Genomic DNA, 20,896 nt, shown 5'->3' on the forward strand with positions numbered 1-20,896 from the left:
ATGGCGTGGCCCTGCATCAGCCGCCTCTGCTGCCTGGCGCGGCGCTGGAACCAGCTGGACCGCTCCGACGTGGCTGTGCCACTGACCCTGCACAGCTACTCCGACCTCGAGAGCGAGGAGCCGGGCCTGGGCGGTGCCACCTCACGCAGGGGCTCGTCCCCCGCAGGCTCGCGGGACCCCGGCCGGGACGTGCCGCTTACTCAGTACCAGCGGGACTTCGGCGTGTGGACGGCGCCCGCGAGGCCCAGAGATGCAACACTGGGGCGCGGGTCGGGAGCGGGCGGCCGCAGGATCAAGCCCCCCGCGCCCTACAGCCGGGGGGTCTACGTGCTCCCCGTCGGCGACGCAGATGCGGCTGCAGCGGCGACCACATCGTACAGGTATGAGGCTGGGGGCAGGGGAGCGCATTGTACGCAAACCACGTGGTCCCAGGAGGCTGAGCTGGGGAGCCTGGAGGACCAGGGTGGGCGGGAGGGAGGAGGCGCCTAGAGCCCCCATCCCACACGACTTAGAGAGCCGTGGGCGGCCTCCGAGGTCATCTCCTTTGGTTTCTGGCACTGCCAGCGTCTCCTTTGATGCTCCCCGACCAGACTCGGAGTGAGTGAGCCAGCGAGCACCTCCGTGGCGGCGAGCTCACTACCTCACTCGCTGCCCTCTCGGGCAGTCCTGGCAGAAAGCCTGCCTTCGACCGAGTTAAAATCCTCTTCCCCTTAACTTCCACCAGGTGGGCCTAGCCATAGGAGGGGTGCTCGCAGGCCAACTGCCTGAGGATCGCCTTCTGTGGGGGCGTTGGTGGTGAGGACCAAATGCAGAGCTTCCAAGTGGGTGGTCCCCTAGAGATGCCACTGAGTGACTGAGGGCAGCTGACGTGGCTTTCACTGAGGACAGGCCTGTGTTCTGCCCCTGGACAGCTGAGGGCTTTCTCTCTTCTTATAACAACAGTGATCAGAAAAATTGGAAATTACGGAAATTACAGTGTAGAATATGAGTATGCCCTTAATCCTACCCCAAACTCGTAGTTCTTTCTAATCCTTAACATGCATTTGAGTGCGTATCTGTTTATAATTCTTGCATAGTTAGATTTGTAACTGTACACGTTTTTTTTTTCTTTCACGTATCGTGGATGTCATTCCGTGTTACTAGATGCTCTTCTACAACATGAATTTTAATGGATGTGCAGTATTTTATCTTATGGATATACATTATCCATATATTGATAATATGTCCAAATATTAACCTACTCTCATGTCGTTAAATATTTAGGGTGTTTCTAATTTGGGGCTATTAAAAACACTGTTCCTTTGATCTAGTTACTTCACTTGTAGAAATTTTCCCTACAGGTAACCTAGAACATGGGGTGGGAGCTAAGGAGTATAAGGTACGTGTCAACAACAGTACAGCAGAAAATGGAAACAGTTCCATTGTCCTACTGATGTAGGGGACTGGTTAATTATAGCTCTGCCATAGGATGGGCTACTGGGAAGCCCAGAATGTACTGATAATAGAAGATGTCAAAAAAGATGCAGAACGACACATCTGCTATTATTTGTGTTTTTAAAGGGGTTATTGATACATACATATCTGCTGAAATAAGCGTAGGATGTCTCTGCATGGGTGTGTGAGAAAATGGTAACCTTTAGGGAGAGGAAGAAGGGGAAGGAGTTGTGGATGCTGCCAGGGGTGGAAGGAGACTGAGGGACTTTTCACTCTGCCCTTTTGAACCACTGCTTTTTTTTTTTCTTTTGGCTGTGCCACATGGTTTGCAGGATCTTAGTTCCCCGACTAGGGATGAAACCCATGCCCCCTGCAATAGAAGCACAGAATCCTAACCACTGGACCACCAGGGAATTCCCTGAACCACTGCTCTAAAAAAAAAAAGAGTACATGTATTACCTTTAACAAAAAATTTTAGAGAAAAAAATACCTCCTTTGATCAGCATTCTTGTAGCTAGATCTTTGCTTATACAATAATTTCTTTAGTATGAATTCCTACCTGTGGAATTAAGGGCCAAAAGGTATGAACTTTCTCCTTCAATTTTATTACTTTTAAAATCAACTGTATTGAGGTATAATTTCCATATAGTAAAATTCATCCATTATAAGTGTACAGCTGGATGACTTTTGTATACACCTGGGCATCACCACCATAATTCAGACACGTGGAACATTCTGTCTCCCCAGAGGTTCCTTCACGGGCATGCAGGTTTTAAGAAACTCGATGGGGAGTGGCTGTTTCAGGATGGGTCTTGTGTTCGGGGACGTGTGCTCAAGCTGAGCTGCAGAAATGCAGCCAGGGGTGTCAGGGGCAGGGCAGACACTAAGCCACAGCACTGGGGCCCCAGCCACGCAGTGGACGGTGCCGACTGCTGCACGAGGGGGCCCTGAACCAGCTGGAGGGGCCTTGAATGGTGACAGGTCTGGAAGGCCAGAGGTCCTGGGTGTGCAGCGCCTTCAAATGGCTGATGTTCCAGGCACAGACGGGGGCGGAACTTGCAGGGAGATAGCTTCAGCTCAGGGAAGGAAGCGTTTTCTAATAATTAGAACTGACTGTGATGGGTAAGGTCACGTGGTGCTGATCTCCTGCTCACTGGAAGTGTCCAAGCAAAGGCTGGACTTTTAGAAGCCATCCGTCACCCTTGCTGAGCAGATGGCAGGTTTGAAAGTCCTGCTTGGGTCCTTCCAGCTCCAGTGATATACTAAAGGTACTAGTTATTACTCTCTGCTTGGCACGTACCAGGCACCAGGCTTAGGACTTCCCACAGATTATCTCCCCAAGACTTCCCAATAACGCCCTGGAATAAGTTCAGTTCTTGCTGTCCCCATTCTATAGATGAGGAACTTGAGTGGCTGGCACGAGGTCACGCAGAGCAGAGCAGAACCCAAGTGTGTCTTGCCTCAGAGACCAAATCTATGCCCCTAATAGGTTATCATCCCCTAAGATGCTGCCTTCACTGAATCAGGTAGTTGCTTGACCTGTGTCCGGCAGTGGTGGAAAAGTACCGAGTTGGGCAAGAGTTGGGACTCACTAGAGCTCTCCTTCCTGGTATATAAACTTGGTGGGTCACTTGGCCCCTCTGACCCTTTCCTCATCTGTAAAGCAGAAATAGCAAGAGCTTAGCTGCCTGGGTCACCTGGCAGAGACATAGGACCACTGCTGAACTTGGCTCCCCAGCACTGTGCGAGCCGACCTCGGGGACCCTCCATCTCCCAGCTCTACTACTGGAATGAGCAATTCCATCCCACCTGCCTTCTTGAAAGATGCACGTTACCTAAGCGAACTATTTAAAGAAATTTACAAAGCAAAGGAAATGAACAGATCCAGAGAGCCCAGGGATACGAGTGCTCGTGGCTACTCCTCTCCACCCCAGCAGGTCCTGCCTCACCTGGCCCTTGGTCTCCAGGTGAGAACTGACCTGCCTCTCACTCGGCCAGAAGGGCAGCGGGTCCTGCCCACTGCCAGCCTGGGTCCTTCCTCCTGACCAGCTCCTCCCAGAGCCTTCCCTCCAGAGTTCGGTGTGTCAGCACCCCTGGCCCAGTCGTCTCCCTCTTTCCTTCCTGGGTGAGTCAGTTAAAGGGCCAACAGTCAAAGTGCCAGACTTAACTCCCACTTTTCCAAGTGCCCATCGGGAAGGCTTAGGGAAGTTCAGGGATTTGTTTGAAGCCATATTGGCCTGAGAACCCAGGCCTCAGGATCCTCAGTCTGGCGGTCTGCAATGCCCTGGGTGGCTCCCTGCCCCTCAGCAGGAGGGACTGCGGCCCTCAAGGTCCAGCTGAGGCTCACATGAGGTGGACAGTGGTGGAAACTGCTTGGTGAGGGGGGGCACAGTTGACTGAGCTAGTCCTGTATTATCTCCTCAGCAGGCCATCAGCCTGCCCTCCTCATCTCCTGGGCAGTCACCAGGCCCTGTCGAGTCTGTCTTCAACGTCCCTTCTCCATCCCCACTGCAGGCCTCCCTCTCACCTGGGCTCCAGCACAGCCTGTCCCACAAGGAACCACAGGCACTGCTCTAGCCTCTGGCTCTGGTCACCTCCTGCTCTGGGACCCCTGCAGCCACCCTGGGGCAGCAGGCTTGGGCTGCCAGACCCAAGGCTCAGCTCAGTGTGGGAACAGAAGGGCACACCAAGGGGAGGACCTGCTTCCCCAGGAGAAACAGAGTAGCAGATGGCTCGGGCAGCTGGTCTTTGAAACCTTGCAGCTTTGGAAGCAAAAGTTATCCAATAGGGCCTTGGCCCAATTTGCCTCCTGGTACCCAAGTGCTGGCCACAGACAGACACAGCTGCTCCCTGCACACGTGTCATGCCCAGTAGTGCCCAGCTGTGCTAAGGAGAAAAGGCTGCTTTGTTGATCTCAGGGCCTGAAACCTGGCCAGGGCTGTGGATGGGGTGAGATAGGCTGGGGTGGACCCAGCCCAAATACGGATGCTGCCTCTGGCCATCTGGACCCTTTTCCTCAGAACATCACCTTGGCCAGCGGCTCCTGTGGGCACAGGAGGTCTCTGCCATTTAGTAGGGGAGTTGATAGAATTAAAATAGGTTTTTTGTTTGTTTTTTAAGAGGAACTGAGGAATTAAGTCTTTGTCAAAAGAATGCTACTCTGAGCACTTGGAGCTAGGCCGTGCCAGCCTTGTCACTTCCCTCCAGGTAGCCAACACCTACCCCCTGTGCAGACCACCGTCCCTCCCTGCTCCTGCGCATCAGTGCCCGCGGGCACAGCGCCATACAAAAGCCACAGCGCCAGGCTGTCTTTAGTTTCTTGAGATGGTCACTACGATTTATACTCTTTTGCAGGAGTTAATAAGACAAGTTATTAAAAACTAAACACAACACTGAGCCTCATTTTCTTCCTCAGTTGTAACCAGGTATGGAGGACCGTGCAGTGTGCTGTCCAGTCCATCACCTCCTCTGGACATAAGGGCCACCAGCGACGTGGGCTGCAGGCGAGCGACTTTCGCTGGTTCTGGGCCTCTAGGGCCCCTTGAAGTGGCCCGGAGGCAAGATAGGGAGCCCTGGAGGGCAGGGCTGGAACGTGCTCTCTCTGAGGGCCAGCACACGCCGGGAGCTCGCAGTTCGGGATGAGTAGGATCCAGTTGTTGACTGAGCTCTCTGCTTACTCCCCGTGCAGCCTGTGCCACTGCTCCCCAGCAGCGTGAGAGAAAATTCCCGCTGGAGCTGTCTGGGGTACACTTCGTCTGCTAGTTCTGCCTTTGTAAGGGGAGAAAGGAACATCTGCAGCCAAAGCAGCATCTCAGCAGTGGACATTGGTCAGGAATATTCCAGAAGCACAGGGCAAGGGCCGAGGCCTCTGAGGGGTCAGGGGAAGGGACGGGAGACCCTGTGCAAGGTTGTGATGTGTTCTATTCCAGACAGGAATTCCAGGCTTGGACTGGAGTGAAGCCATCGAGATCCACAAAGGTGAAACCCACCACAGTCATCACAACCCACAGCTCTGGATGGGACAGCAGCCCCGGGGCTGGCTTCCAGGTCAGTCCGAAGCTGGTGCTGCAGGGCGAGGGGCTGGGTGCCTGGCTGCAGGGGGTGTGAGGACAGAGGCTTTTCTTCCAGGTTAGGGACTAGGAGTCAGGTTTGGGTGGTGTAGGATGGCATTATGCCAGGGACAGTGGTGTCTCAACACCCAATTGCCACTCGCGAACAGAAAGCCAAGGTAATGCTTTGTCGTTAGCCACATGTGTGTCCCCCTCGTGCTGACTTCTCTGGGGAGAAGGGTGTCCCCTCCCTTCTAAATCCCAATCTTACCCTTGGCCACTGAGCCCTAGTGACAAGCTGTCCAGGCCCCGGCGTTCATGTAAGGAGGAGCTGGAAGGGAGGTGGGGCCGTTCAGCTTCCTGACTCAACCCAAAAGAGGCTTCAGGGAGAAACGAAGGTCCATGTGCTCCATCTGGCCAATGTCCACTAACGCAGGAACCCCGCGTTAACTGCAGACCCTTCAGGTTAGCAGTCCCAACTCTCAAGGACAAAGAGGGGATTTTTTTCCTGGAGCTGTGGGGAGGGGGAAAGTCGAGGGAAAGGCCCGCTGATCTGTGGCCACATTTCATTTTCCAGGTCCCTGAGGTGAGGAAGAAGTTCGCCCCTAACCCCTCAGCCATCTTTCAGGCCTCAGCTCCCCGGATCCTCAACGTGTGATTGCCCACGGAGAGGAGCGAGCAGCCACAGAGGATCAGAACCCACTGCCCGGGGACTGGGTGAGGTCTCAGGACCAGATGGCCCCTGCTGTCAGAGGGGGAGGGTCCTCCGTTCTCACCGTGGGGCACTACTTCCTCTCCAAGCTGCAGGAGGCTGCGGGCAGAACAGAGGCACAGAGGGACACAGCACCACCCAGCTCAGCTCTGGGCCTCAGAGATGTGTGCGGAAGGCTTCAGATCTTTTTTAATTGCCTCTTTTGGCCACCCTTCATTTTTTAAATCTGAAGAACTTGATCAATTCTACTGTGAACTGAATTGGTCGTTGGGGGCTGAGGAATATGGACATAACAGGTCCTTGAAAGATCCAGTAATGTCCACGTTGTTGTTTTCGCAGGCTGCATGACAATTTTATAACCGATGGTAACCCAAGGTGGTGTCCTTGGATAGTCCCACCAACGGCCCCACATGTTCAGGCTGTAGAAGAAATCTTAGGTTATCACCTGCATGTGACTCATGATGATGCTAAGTAACCAGGAAGAAGTTTCCCAAAGAAGCAGAATATCAATCATAGGGTTTCAGTTTTAAAGACAATTTCTTTATGGCCAAGACGACCCTGGTTTTAACAAAACATTTCTTGGGATGAGTGAAGTACTGAGTGAATGACATTTACCTTAGTATTACTGACTCCAGTTTTGTTCCATTAATGTACTGATGACTAGATGGGAACTACTATACTAAGAACGGGGAGCTGCTTCGGGAGAAGGGTGGCACTAGCTTCATTCCCTGAAAGACCTGAAAACGTCATCTCATTACAGGGAGCTCACTAGCTGTTGAGGCAGCTCATTCTGTTTTTGGAAGGTCCTCTCCTTTCTTGACAAATTCCAGCCAGTGCAGCCACCTGGAACTAGCCTGGTCCCCTCTTTGCACAGCAGCCCTCGAAACATTTGAAGGAGTTTGTGTTCCTTTTAGAGATTAGAGGCACAAGCTAAGGACAGTTTCGGTAAGGAAGCTCAAGGATTTCCCTTTGGATCTTTACCTCTTTCCAGCCCTCAGGTGGCTTAGCCAGGTGAGCATTTACTTTCACCACAGGAGGTGGCATTCAGGTTTTAGAAGCAGCTCAGAGCGGAGGCGGAGCCCTGTTTCCAGCTCAGGCTGCGAGGGGCCATCAGTCCCCTCAGAGGTGCTAGCTCCCAGCTCTGGCACATTTCCAGCAAAGGAAATGTTGAGAGAATCATTTTAAAGGGAAAAGCAAAACCATATGCTTACACAAAGGGTCCTGTTATTTCAGACTTCATTGGTTTGCATGTTAGATGCTTCTAAGGGAAAAGAGACTGCGTGCTGGGCATTCTGTGAGAAGCAAACAGATTAATGGTACAATCTCAGATTTTACTAAAACGCAAACATATTGTTTCAATTTAACATTTCTTTAAATTAATTATAAACACGAACGCCTTCTCATGTCTTCCTTTATCTCCTCTTAGCAAGAGGACTTTAATGTGCCATGGCTACTGCTGCTCTCCCTTGGAGGCTTGTAGATTCTGAGAACGCTGACCCTGGGCTGCAGTCGCACTGCTGTCGTATGTAGTAATATTTAACAGAACCCACGAACTTCCTCTTTTACACTTACCCATTTCCCCCCAACCCCACTAGGAGCCTAGGGTAAAAGGACTGTCTCTGAAGCTAGTCTTGGGCTCAAATCTTGGCTTTTCCGTTCACTAGCTGGGAGCAGTTTAAGCTTCTGTGTCCTTATCTGCAAAGTATGGGTAATGCCACTCCCCTCCCCACCCCCTAGAGAATGTGTTTATGTGCAGCGTGCTTAGTACAGTACATGGCCAACAAAGCACAGCTGCTGTACTTGTTCTCTCCTGCCCAAGCACCCCTTCCCGGGAGCCTGCTTTACTCCCATCTGCAGCTTTGGTCCATCTGATGCCACTGACAGGCCCTCTCAGTAGCCCCTGCCTGTGTCACACCACATAGCCAGCCATGCCCATCCCTCCCCCAGAGCCTGTCCCAAGAGCCCATTCACTGAGCTGGGGGTAAAGCAGGCTGCCCCATGCTGGCAGTGTTGGCACTGCAGCAGCGGTGGGAGCACCACTGCCTGACAGAGGCCTGACCTCTGGAAGGCATTCCTGCACACCCAGGAACAAACAGCTTTTCAAAAACACCCCAACCCAACAGCCTTCCTTACTAGACTTCATTAATTATTAGATCTGGATTCTGAAACAGCAGCTTCCTCCCACTAGGTCTTCATAAGGCCTTAACACTGAGATAATAGCAGCCTCAGCCACGTGGTCCCAACTCACCTAGGTCATATGTATGATACAAACAGACGAAGACCGAAAGGAACGCACTGGAACACTGATGGTGGCTGTCTTTGAGAAGGGGAACTATGGATAATTAAAAATTTTTTACACCTTACAATATTTGCTAAAAGTTTCTATATAATTAGCATTTTTATATTAAATTAAAAAGCAGTTTAATCTGCTTGTTAGGTAATTTTAGCCAAAGGAAAGAGGAGTTCAAATTAATTATTCCATGACCAAAGTTAGCGCTGCAGTAGCTGCGTTGACCAGCCGTGAGGAGGCCCAACCACAGGGAGGCCCCTGGGTCCTGTCACCCACAGTCATTTAGACCAAGACTGATGGCTCCGTAGTGAGTCGAACTCAGAAAAACCCATTACAAACACTAATACTTTCATCCTTGTAATAACTCCAGGATTTCTGGCCAAACTCCAAAAAGCAGCTTTTGAGAGAACCTTGGCCATGCAGCCCACCCTGGGCCAACGGGGGACCCTTTGAGCAGGATCAGCTCCGCTGGCCTCACTCACACAGGCGCCTTCAGTCAGTTAAGAGGGAGTCCCCGATTAAGGTACTGTGACACTGTCCCGTGGCTCCTGTCAAAACCGTGGCTGACACAAATAACATTCAAGAAGGGGGCCTAGTCAATGCCCCTATTCTCCTTCCTCCAGACCATCAACTCCCTAAAGGTTGACACTAAGCGAAGCCTGGTCCCAGGAAAGCTACATACTTGGATTGTATTATAGGGCCTCCTCCCCAAATAACTTCTTACCTTTGAAGAACCAAAGCTTTCAAAGCTTTTAGTTCTTATTAAGAGTGGATATAAATAATAGTCATTTCTGAGATATTTCTGTACTTGCTGTAATTTTTTAGCCACTGTGATAGCAGATGGTCCCAGCAGGACTGGGTCACAGGAGTAACTTCTTTCTGGCTTCAGCACAGACCCATTCTTGCCAGACGAACCAGTGTGCTTCTTGATTGGACAACAGGAGCTGTTTTAATCTTTGCCTTGGCTTTGAGGTAGTTTTCCTTTGCTCCAAGCTGTCAGAAACCACTGTGGCCAGGACCAACATGCATTTTTCCAAAACTTTTTCAGATTTTTATATAACTGTAATCCTTATTTTAAGAAGCTGCAAATTCTTTTTGGAAAGAAGTGGAAGAATTCATTCAAGTACACAAACACCTATACCTTTGCCTCATCCCAGCTCTTTTTGACCTAATGTAAGAAAAACCCTACCAAAGTGTAGTGCTCCAAACTCAGAAAAACCCATCACAAATATTGGAAGATTTATTGTAGATATTTTTGTTACACAATTATGTTACATATTATGATACAAATACATTTCATTGCAACATTAACATATATGGGGACTGTTAAATCACTTACTATTTCTTTTGCAAAAAGATCATTTCTTGAGGCTTTCACACCTGTAATAACTGACTCTGTTCTCATTTGAATCAAATCTTCATCCTTTAGCTCTGAGTCACAGTCCACTGCTGAATGAGTCTACACTTGCCCATTAACCTTGCTTGGAGTATTTTATGTATGGAACATCTGAGCCTTTACTACTGAACTGTTTTATTACTAAGCCAGGACATGCCCTATGCCTTACTGAGTAATTTCCCTCTGCAGCTGCTGTCCTCAGATGCTGAATAAAGGGCAGATTTCTTGTAGTTGCCTCCCTGCCTTCTGACTCGGAACATCTAGAGGATTCGTGAAAACGTGAATTATGTTGCTTGGATAAGTTTCTTTGGCTCTGACTCACAGCTTTCAGTTTTTCTTGGAGCAGATTCCTAACTGCTGAGAATAAATTCTTTACTTCTACAGACTGTCAGGAGGATTGGGGTAAAGTGTCTATAATGAAACTGGACATCATGCAGGGCGCGGCTAACTTTCCTTTTTCCGACCACTTCTGCCTCCCACTGAGATGGCCTCTGCCTATGACACAATCTGTTCTCACTGCTTCTGAGCACTGACATCCCTGTGTCTTGCCTTTGACAGTCCTTTCTCTACCTTTAAGGCACTCACAAGTGTTTAAAACACTTTTCTTGGGAAAAACTCCTTGACAGAGAAGAACAAGACACCAAATCCACTGGACAGGTTGAACTGTCCGAGGGGCTGCTCCCCACTGGCCACTCAACGTGGGTTCAGCAGCAGGAGCTCCGGCAGACCACGCCAATGGTGAGGAACCCGCTCTCTGCCCGGCACACACTCAAAGCTGGCCTGAGTCTGCCAAGTGCCCGGGCTTTGTGGGTGCTGTCTATGGCTAAGAGCTTCTCAGTTGTAGTCAAACCTTTTCCTGACCTATGCTGGGATCTGTCCATCCCTTGACAATGCTCTGAGACTGGTTGTAGTAATGCTCCTGTGTCCCATGAAAGAAGCATTCTCAGTCTGCAGCCTCCCAGGCTTGTGTGTCTTCCACACAGCATCACTGCTTCCTGAGCCGATGCTTGGGGTCTGAGTGCCGAAGCCCAGCCCTCCTCCAGATGTTATCAGGGTAACTAGAGGGTGGTGGTGGTGGTGCCTGTAACCCCAGCCCACAGAATGGGTGAAATCTCTAGCTTGCCAGACTCATTTTCTGCCTCCTGGAGGGAGACTCAGGCCCAAGGTGCCCACTGGAAAACACGCAGAGGACAGAAGGGCCTGATACATGGGGCCTGACCCTGCTCTGATGGAGACCCTGATGGAGCCTGCACAGAGAGGGAACAGATTCAAGCTGACAGAGCATGCATCCACTCATGGCTTCACTCTAGAATTGGGAAACAAACTTCTCTCCTAAAAGGATTTGACCTGGGACTGAACACTGGTGTTACTAAGTGGAGGCAATGGTTTAGTAGCCATCATACTCCGAGGCACACAGAAAACGACCTTCTCTCCCAAATAGAAGAATCATCACAGTTCAAGACTTCGAATCCTGCTTTCCTAGGGGCATCTTCATTCTGTTCACTGATCTTCATTCAATATCCCCATGTGTTTGTTTGTGAGGAAGTCCAGAAAAGGAGTGTTGCAAATGGCCTGGTGAATATTACTCACTGTAATTTCTTTGGGAATCCTGGTCCAAAAAACAAAGGTGTTAGTGATTCTCTCAAATATCTAAATAATTTAAGCAATTAAGTTACCGAAAGGACCATCCCATGCACAGGCTCTAGTAGGTGGGGATGATGCTGAGTGATAGGCATGGTTTAGGGCCACTCTGGGGATGGGGAGTGGGCAGGTGCCTTCTCTCTCCCCCTCTTCTTTCCCACTAATTCCTTTGACTCTGGTGGAGATGTGGCCTACCCTCTTCCCGGTCAGCCCTATTTAGGGCTCAAATATGACTTCCTACCACAGGCATGAAATGGATTTCAATAAGGTGGTTGAATGATTAAGAAGAAGAAAAAAAGACTGGGGATTGAGAAAAGAGAAAGGAAGTAAAGCAGAACAGAACGTTATTGCTGTAATTCAGTCTCAGCCGAATGAAAGCTGAGTCAATGCGCCACAGAGCCCATCTCTTGGAAAGATGGGAGATGGAGTTATGGCAGGCCAAGTGTGACGTTCAGTGTTCTTATCGAAAGCACTCAGGTCACTCTATGTCTTCACATTTGGGACCAGAGAGGCGAGCAGGGGCTGCAGAGGCACTCCGCCCACTCCTGGATCTCCAGCAGGACAAGAAGCAGCATTACTAGAACTCCTTTGTTCCTCACTTTTTGTAAAGACCTCTCTACACTGCCTGATGTGTTACATTCCTGTTAAGTCTGACCTAACCATATTCCTCTGATTTAGGTCTCTTCATGTCCTCAGGTATTCTGTTAAAGTTATATAAATTTATGACAGCCTTTAAGCACAAGAGAATAAAATAAATCTGTTTCCTTTGAAAGGAATGCCTGTCTATCATTCATTCAGGGCCCAGGAAAAGAGCAAAATTCAGCGTCCCAATCAATGACAATTAGAGAGGCTGCAAAGAGCACTGGTGAGCCTGTGGGTATAGAGCCAGTGAGATCTAAGTTTAAATCTAGGTTCTATCATGTATTTGCTGGGAAAGCCAGGCAAGATTACCTTTCAGAGCCCGGTTTCCTGATTTCTAAAAAGGGAGCATGAGTTCTGAAATGAACAACAAATTAGGTAATATACGCAGTGCCTGGCCCTAAACCTGACACGAAAGAAACACTGCTTTTATCTTCAATGGCAACGAATTGGTATTTGTTCAACCGTGTAACATATGAGAGTCCTACTGAACAGGGTCTATGCAGTAGAGACGGGGAAGATACAGACCTCTCACAACCACGAGACTGTCTCAAAACAACCAAGTAGGCCCCCCAGGTCTGTCTGGCTCTGAGAATGTCCCAAGCACTGACACCTCCTACTGAGCTGACTTAGGTCTAAAACATCATGATGGGCAACTAAACTGTGAGGAAATATCTGTCAGCCTGATACCACCAACTAAAGAGATAACCGTACCTGTTGTGAGATGCTGCCTGGTATCCAACCGCCAAAGCCTGTCTCAGGATGTCACTGACCAGCTGCTCTGTAGCCTACAACAGAAGATGCTGTTACTCTCAAAAGGGCCACCTGCTTGCTGGCAAGAAGGGATGCAGAGCTGACCCCCATCCCATACCCTAAACTTGGAAACAGCTATATCTAAGGATCAAAAGTCCTTAAGGAAGAAATTAAAGGTTCGAATAATAGACCACAAATAATAGCCCACAATTACAGAGGCTATGATTCTGAGAAATTATGAAGGGGGTAATTTTCATTAATCAGACATTATTTTTAAGGAGGACAGGTGAGGACTATTTGTGAGGTATCCCTGCTCCTGGAGATCTACCAGGAAAGGAACTGCTGAGCTAGGATCTGGCTGGGTAAGGAACCTGGTTTCGTCATCCTCTCACCGAGGGGTGGGACAGTTGTGGCTACTGTTGTGACATGTGAGTCACCTCTTTAAGCACTGAGACCTATGACTCTCACCTCAGGCTACTTAAAAAACACTTGAAATGGCACTGAAAGATATCATTAGAGTGACATCAGCACAGAAACTCTTGTAGAACTACAATTTAATTCATTTAAAAATCAGAAGGAAAAAAAAGAGAAAACTTTAAGCCCGAATAAGCTGAGAAATCGTAAAGCCTGTCATCTCTGTTCCATTTCTGTCCTGCCTGGCTGGCCCCTCAGCGCTTCAGCCCCTGACGGCAGCTCACGGCCCCCTCTGCTGCCCACAGGCACCCACCTTCAAAATCATATCTTCCACCACCGACGCATACACATTCCTATGCAGCGCCACAGGCTGCAGGGTGATCCCAATCTGGAAGAGCAGAAGAAAGCCATTTGTTCCTATGTCCTCATGAAAAACAAGCACGCTTCTGATACCCAAGATGATGTCCGGGTGGAAGAATAACTCCACAAACGTTCTGGACAAAACTCATGGAGAAGTAACACAGACTATAACAACCCGAAAATCTGTTATCCTACCACTCCATGTTTCTAAGGGATTGTTAAAAATGCTATTATAATCCTGCTCTTACCCCCAAATCTCCTTCATGAGAGAACGTAGGATTTGCCATGAATTCTGACAGTGGGAGCAACATATTGGAAAGCCTGGAATCAGACTCTCAGGCCCTATTTGCAATAGGTGATAAAGATATACTTGGAAACGGCCCCACTTGTCATCTCCTTCTGTAGGTGAAAAAAAACTAGTCTTTCAGCACTTGGGTCCCAGGCAGCCGTGCAGCAGGCAGATGCTAAAGTGAGGCTGCGTTCCACTGGAGGTAGGTAGATAATTCTCTCCTGTACCGTAAGGGCACTGAGTGCCACGTCCACACCCTGGCAGGGCACTTGGGAGCTATTAGTGTCAGGGAGAGCTCATTATGACATGCCTCATGAGGGAAGGGTGCTTCTACTGAGGCAAATGAGAAAAGAGCAGATGAAAAGTAAAAAACTGCCTACACCTAGCTGCCTTTGCTTCAATTTCATGTTCAACGAGCAGCCTCTCTATACATGTAATTCATTTTCCTGCCCAAGGGCCCTGATGTAGGAAGGCAGGTGCCCAGAGAGCAGAGCCCAGGTTTACCAGGCAGAAGGAAATCATACACCTGCTTCACCAGAAAGTCTGGTGTCAGTTTCTAAGGCTGAACACCTTGCACCTGGTTAGGGATCCAGCAGCACAGGCCTTAGTCCCCTACCTTCTGTGTGATGTCACCAATAAATTCAGAGCCGGGTGTTGGTGGCAGGTAGAATTTCATTTCTTCCTGTTTCTCGTCCTGTTCTTTTTTGATGTTTATCTTTAACGGCTCTGAGAGGTTGAGGATGTCCACCTCCTCCTCATGCTCCGGCTCTCTTTTCTGAAACTGCTGCAGGTCCTCCAGTTTCCGGCAGAGGTTGTCAGCAGAGGAGAATGATGACGGGCACTCTAAATGAGAGGTAATCAGTCTTATGACAGCTGTGGTGACAAAAGAAAGGGACTGTCCATCTCCAAGGGACCAATAGCCTGAGACCCAGAGAAGAAGGGTAAGTTATCAAGGGAGCTGACCTTCTTTCTGGTTCTACAATTCTATGAATCTATAATTATGAGAACTAGTAATTCATAAGGGAGACAAGCACCAAGACAGGCATCTTGTGTTAAAACGTTATGTGCTGTTAAGGACAATCTAAGTCAAAACAGCACATAATTCATACTTATGCCACCAAAAACAAGGCCATCCCCCCACTCCCACTGGTAATTTGTTTCCAGATTTTAAATCTGGAGAATTTAGAAATGCACAAGGAAGAAATTAAAAATCATCCATGCTCTGCTTAGAGATAAGTACTACTAACATTTTAGTGTATACCATGCATCCAGTCTTTAATAAGTTGATTTATACAAAGCCCAACAAAGAGTATTAGAAGTTTAAAGCCAGCAGGGGCTCTGGGAATCTTCTAGTGCATCCCTTTCACTTTATAGATAAATAAGTGAGGTCCAGACTGGGACAAGATGGAGTTAAGGGCAGCCAGCAGGATGGAGGTAGAGCATCCAGCTCCTGGCTTTCTCTGTTTTATTGGCAGGATGCTCACAGATCAGTCAGTCATATTAACAGAAAGCCTAGTACAGGTAAAGTATTGTGCTTTACATACACTACCGGTGAAGCACAGAAGTAATCGACATGGTCTCTGCTCTCCAAAGAGCTTAGATATAAATCTGACAAACCCTCAAGGTTCTGATATTAAATACCACTGGAGATCAAAGAAAGGAGAGGCCACCCTGTGTTAGGGCTCTGGGGAAAGCTTCATGGAGAAAATGGGACTTGTGCTAAGTCTTAAAGGAACCCCCCCAGACCCCTTCCTGTGCTCCAGGTTCCCTCAGACTGGGAGGTGGAGCATCTGTTTTTCTACAGAAATGGGGCTGAGAGGAGAAAACACTCCTTATTCATTAAGGTGAAATTCAAAATATTTTCCCCATATGTCTTTTATACCCAGCTCCCCTGCACCCCTGCCCACATATAGCTCAGTTATTTGTGTCTTTATCATAAAACAGTTCATTTTATCTGCAACATTATTAGTTGTTTAAACCTGTGCCTTCAGCACTGGGCAGTGCACTTCCAGGCTAGGTTCTGGAGATAAAGTAACAGATAAGACATCGTCCCCATCTTCAGGGAGAAGACTCGTCTGTGTGAGGGTGGCTATAAGGTCACAAAGGAAGAAGTCACTTCTACCACAAGGAAAGGAGTTAGATCAAGAAGGTCTTCAAAGGAGAAATGATGCTGAGGAAGGGGGGCTCCTGAATGAACAGTGTGTTCCTGTTGCATGTCATGGGCCAGAACATTCCTGGCTGGGGCACACCACTTGGGACACTTGGGCACAAATAGTTCTGTAGGGACCATCCTGGGGTGGGCGGGACACCCAGGGTGGGCTCCTGTTCTCTAAGGCAGCTCTTGGAGTCCTCAGGTCCCTTCACCTCAGCTGAAGGAAAGAGCATGGAAAACTGCTGGGGCTGACGTGGCCCGAGAACCATGGAGGCTGACAGGTGACCATGTGCTCCAAGGAAACACTTCTCGGCTGCTGATGGTGCCAGAGTCCCACCAGTGCTTACCTGGCTCGCTGTCAATCTGGGTCAGCACATCCTCGATCGAGTCCCCGTCGCTCCTCAGGCTTTCGGGGTCAGGTGGGGTGTAGCCATGGCAGCGACACCAGTGAGCAATGTGCTTGGTTTTAAGCGGGGTCAGGTGACGAAATCTTGGATTCTTTTCCAGTATTTCTTGTAAGACTTTTCGCATTGTCATCGCTCTTTGCCACTTAAAAAAATTGAGGGGGGAGGGGGAGAATTCAACTTAGCGTGTTCAAATAAATCACCCAACTCTAAACTACCATGCTAACTTGTTAGAGTCATTTTTTTCTAAGGAAAAAAAAATCTGATGGTGTTACTCCTCAATTTTTAAAAAAAGTAAAAACTCTTACCTAATGCTTATAAAATAAAACTCAAATTCCTAGGTTTGGCCTACAAGGTGTTTCACCTCGTCTTAACCTGTGATCTCCCACTTCCCCAGCCTTCCCAGCCTTACCCAAACTCATCACACTGACTTTCTCAAAGCTTCCTAAGCATGCCTCTGTACCTGCTACTTCCCTCTTATAACCTTACTGTCTGGCATAGTTGCTACCACACTGAGTAATAAATACTTGACTTAATTTTAATATAATTCTTTAAAATTTTTTAGAAATTTTTACCAATGCAGGAAAAAGTAGATCTTTCAAAGGCTAGCTACATGTCTTTGGAGAATGAGATTTTTAACTAAGGAAAAAGTTCTACCATCGAATATTTAACGAGGGACTTCCCTGGTGGTCCAGTGGTAAAGCAATCTGCCTTCCATTGCAGGGGACCCAAGTTCGATCCCTGGTAGGGGAGCTAAGATCCCACATGCCACGGGGCAACTAAGCCCTCACGCCGCAACTACTGAGCTCAAGCACCACAAACTACAGAGCCTGCGCGCCACAACTAGAGAGAGAAAACCCGCATGCCACAACTAGAGAGAAGCCTGGCGCCACAATGAAGAGCCAGTGTGCGGCAATGAAGACCCGGCACGGCCAAAAAATAAAGTTAAAAAAAAAAAATTTAACGAAACATGCTGCAAAATTTATCATTGCTCCATGTGACGAGGTTTATGGAAGCAGCCAGAATGCACATGTGTTTTGGTTATTTTCTCTAATAGGCTCTCAGTGGTGGCCTGCAGCAAACATGGGATTACCTCAGCAGCTCTCCTTTTCCCAATGTTCCAGCCATAATACTGCTCCACAGATTTTGCAGAAAAACAGCTGGCATCTTCACCTAGAATGCACATATCCAGCAAACTCTGAATAAAGTTATGATTTAAATAAAATCTTATTTGCTGGAAGCATGTCCAAAAGTTTCTTTAGACCTCTTTATTGGCTATGTTCCTTAACAGGCAAGTTCAGATGCAACATAACACACTCATTCGTGTGTTCTCAAAACAACAGCCCTCCCTGGGAAATCAGCTTCTCTGGTAGAGAAAGTATCATGGCAGTAGACTACCTATTAAAATAAGTGGAAATGGCACTCCACTGGGAACAGGAGACCTGAGATATAGCCTTGGCCTTGCCATTCACTAAGCTGCCTTGGGCAACCTATATCATCTCTCTGGGCTTCAGTTTTCTTAACTGTAAAATGAGACCACTGGGAAAGACGGTTCCAGAACTGCCTTTCAGCTCTAATATTCTGTATTTGTATCTGAATTTTTAAAAAAATTTTTTTCCTGCTGGGCTAGAAAAATCACTGAGTTTACTTTGAGCTACCTCGAAATGACCCCTTTGAGGGGAAAAAAAATAGTTTCTTTGCTATTACAGCTGGAAAAAATAAGCAAGGTAGTCTGTACTTGGCCTATTGCTTTCATATTCCCATGAATGTGAAATGATAATCTGCTTCATCCCTTCCCTCTAAATGTTCGCGGGTGATCTTGCCCGAGAGCCGAAGCCTAAGTATCCACAGGCTGTCGGTCATGCCCTTGGTGAGGGCTGTTGATTCTGTCAGAGCAATTGGGGCTGAGAAGCAAACTGTTCAGTCTTGCTGACAATGGGCAGGGATAGAGGAGACATCACTGCAGGAGGTCTTGACAGTCGTTTATTTCTACAGAGTGAGTGTTAGATGAAAGATAAAAAAATTCCTTCTGCAGATCAAACCGTGAAAATAGTAAGACTAACTGACCAAGATATTGTTAATTCTAAAACCCTGCAAATGAGCTACAGCTGTAGCTAAAACCCTCTATGATAACTACCATGTCAGTATTAATTACAACACCAAGTGATTCAAGTTGACTTAATATCCCAAGTACTTCACAGCTTTAAAAAAAATGCATCCACATATTCAGTATTGTCTTACTTTTTGCAGTGATTAAAGGGATCTTCTTTACTACTGCTGTTAAGATTTGCTGGATAGTCTCTAAATGGTCTATCCTGAGAAGGACAAAGAAAAGAAAATTAAGGTAGGGAATACACAGAGCAGTTTCTAACTGTGTGTGTATGTGTGTGTGTGTGTGTGTGTGTGTGTGTGTGTGCGCGCACATATAACACATATGAATTTATGTATATATTTCTCCTTTCCAAGGGAATTAAAATTTAAACCAACTATATTGGTATGTCCTTCCTTCTATGCATAGCCTTCTTTATAAATGAAGAGCATTCAATGCTTAAAAAGTCAACACTAAGATGAAACCCCAAGAATGACAAATTATGCAAACCCGACATTTCATTTTATCTATATTTTAAAATTAAATAGCCACGTAATCTTTTTGCAATGTGATTGTCACTAGAGTAGGGAACTCTATCATACAATGCCTATCTTAGGGTTATTACAGTTCATGCTGTCACCTGTCACGTGCAAGTGGCTAAGCTTCTACCATTCCCAGCAGTTTGAAATACTTCAAAATATGCAGTCAGAGGTGGGTTCCCAATTCGGAAATTAGAAAATCTCTGGGAGTATTTTTAGAAGAAGCACTGATGGGCTTCCCTGGTCGTGCAGTGGTTGAGAGTCCGCCTGCCGATGCAGGGGACACGGGTTCGTGCCCCGGTCTGGGAAGATCCCACATGCCGCGGAGCGGCTAGGCCCGTGAGCCACGGCCGCTGAGCCTGCGCGTCCGGAGCCTGTGCTCCACAACGGGAGAGGCCACAACAGTGAGAGGCCCGCGTACCGCAAAAAAACAAAAACAAAAACGAAGCACTGAGTCTGTATGGGCCATGAAAAGACAGCTGTTTAAGATTAGGCAGGTGTGTGGATACTCCGACACAAAATGTATACACACCTGAGTAATTACATCATGAAAAATTTCATACCCAAAGATTCAGCAAAGAAACTTTGTGTTGGTAAGCTCAAATGGAGGGAGATCTGTAATTGCAGTGGAGGCTTTTGAGGCAACAAATCAAGTGCTGCTCAGAGGTCACGTCAAGGGGTTAAATGAAGACTCCTGAGCTGTGCAGCAAATGGTAATACTTGTTCACCACACACGGACAGAAGGTTTCCACCCATCAAAGGGCTTAACTCATACACACAACTCTACACATATGCAGCTGTCTCAGGGATGGTTTTTTTAAAAGTACCATAAACACACCAAAAGCACAACTCCCTTAGAGAGGACTGAAATAATTACTTAATGACATAGTTTCCCAGCTCAGAACTTTCTTCTGTTTTCACTGCTGTGTGACCATCCTGAGAGGGGCAGCTGGGCACAGGTGTTTCTGGTTCAGTCTTCACTACAAGGGAAGAGCAACAATGAGAGAACTGTTAGGGTTCAATGATGGAAGGACACGTGCGGGCAGAAACAAAAGCTCTTCCATGGAAACTCAGTGAGGACACTGCCACGGCAGCTGCTGCAGAGACGTGGCCAGGGCGCTGAGACGGCGCCTATCATCGCAGGATCAGCAGACAAGGGAGCACTGTTAGCCTGCGTCTCATGACAAGGTGGCGCAATAAAGTGGCTTTTTAGATATTTCTTAGAGGGCCAACCACAGTGCTATGTGAGATCTATCTCTCTCTCTCTCACACACACACACTTGAACAATGCCACATTAGAATACAATGCTGGCCTGTTCTAAGTTCTAATATCCTTTTGCTTATCATCTCTCCAGCTAAGTTTATCAACTTTTAGCATTATCTTAGTGTTCTAAGACACAGGGCAAAAAGCAAAAATCAGATACGTTGTGCTTGGAAAAATCCAAGCTAATCACACGCAGCTTTTAATATCACCAAATCTACTGATGGAAGAGAGCAATGTCTCAGGAGCATTGTCTTCCTTTACTTTCACAGTCTTCTTTGATCAAAATACTGTGAATACACACTCGCTGCTTCTGTATCAGCGTCCCTGCCTTCAGTCTCTTCCCTAACAACCCATTTTGTACATGAGCACCAGAAAAATTTCCTAAAGGACCGTGTTAGTGTCATTTTCCTACTCCACATCCTTCAATAGTTTCATAAAAGCAAGCGTCTACAAATGAGATCTACTAGTGCA

At 47.7% G+C, this 20,896-nt stretch overlaps 2 protein-coding genes across 7 annotated transcripts in view; one reads left to right on the forward strand and one right to left on the reverse strand.

Moving 5' to 3' along the window:
- MAP6D1 (MAP6 domain containing 1) lies at window positions 1–17,309 on the forward strand. 3 transcript variants are annotated; one of them, XR_003792449.1, is made up of 6 exons: window positions 1–380; window positions 5,364–5,481; window positions 6,061–6,200; window positions 8,856–9,008; window positions 14,768–14,918; window positions 17,257–17,309. XR_003792449.1 is itself a non-coding variant. In XM_029215539.1 (3 exons), exons 1-3 carry the CDS (start codon window positions 1–3, stop codon window positions 6,139–6,141), a joined length of 579 nt encoding a protein of 192 aa, XP_029071372.1. In that variant the 3' UTR covers window positions 6,142–6,526. The 3 variants fall into 3 exon arrangements, 1 of the variants encoding a protein (XP_029071372.1); XR_003792448.1 differs by lacking the exon at window positions 17,257–17,309 and adding an exon at window positions 16,040–16,460; XM_029215539.1 differs by lacking the exons at window positions 8,856–9,008; window positions 14,768–14,918; window positions 17,257–17,309 and having other exon boundaries at window positions 6,061–6,526.
- YEATS2 (YEATS domain containing 2) overlaps window positions 9,889–20,896 on the reverse strand; it is a 107,835-nt gene continuing 96,827 nt past the window's right edge. For 3 of the 4 annotated variants that reach the window (XM_029215537.1, XM_029215535.1, XM_029215536.1), the window contains 8 exons: window positions 20,039–20,141; window positions 18,775–18,848; window positions 17,627–17,706; window positions 16,477–16,678; window positions 14,594–14,820; window positions 13,642–13,716; window positions 12,876–12,949; window positions 9,889–11,490 (listed from right to left, as the gene is read on the reverse strand). In XM_029215537.1, the coding sequence (XP_029071370.1) occupies window positions 11,382–11,490; window positions 12,876–12,949; window positions 13,642–13,716; window positions 14,594–14,820; window positions 16,477–16,678; window positions 17,627–17,706; window positions 18,775–18,848; window positions 20,039–20,141 (944 nt within the window). In that variant the 3' untranslated portion in view covers window positions 9,889–11,381. Of the gene's footprint in view, window positions 11,491–12,875; window positions 12,950–13,641; window positions 13,717–14,593; window positions 14,821–16,476; window positions 16,679–17,626; window positions 17,707–18,774; window positions 18,849–20,038; window positions 20,142–20,896 lie in introns of those variants that run through there. The other variant, XR_003792447.1, reaches the window with a different exon arrangement.

The sequence above is a fragment of the Monodon monoceros genome, unplaced genomic scaffold (assembly GCF_005190385.1).
Source record: "Monodon monoceros isolate NGI ecotype Baffin Bay Population unplaced genomic scaffold, NGI_Narwhal_1 Super_Scaffold_11, whole genome shotgun sequence".
Classification (NCBI taxonomy): Eukaryota; Metazoa; Chordata; class Mammalia; order Artiodactyla; family Monodontidae; genus Monodon; species Monodon monoceros.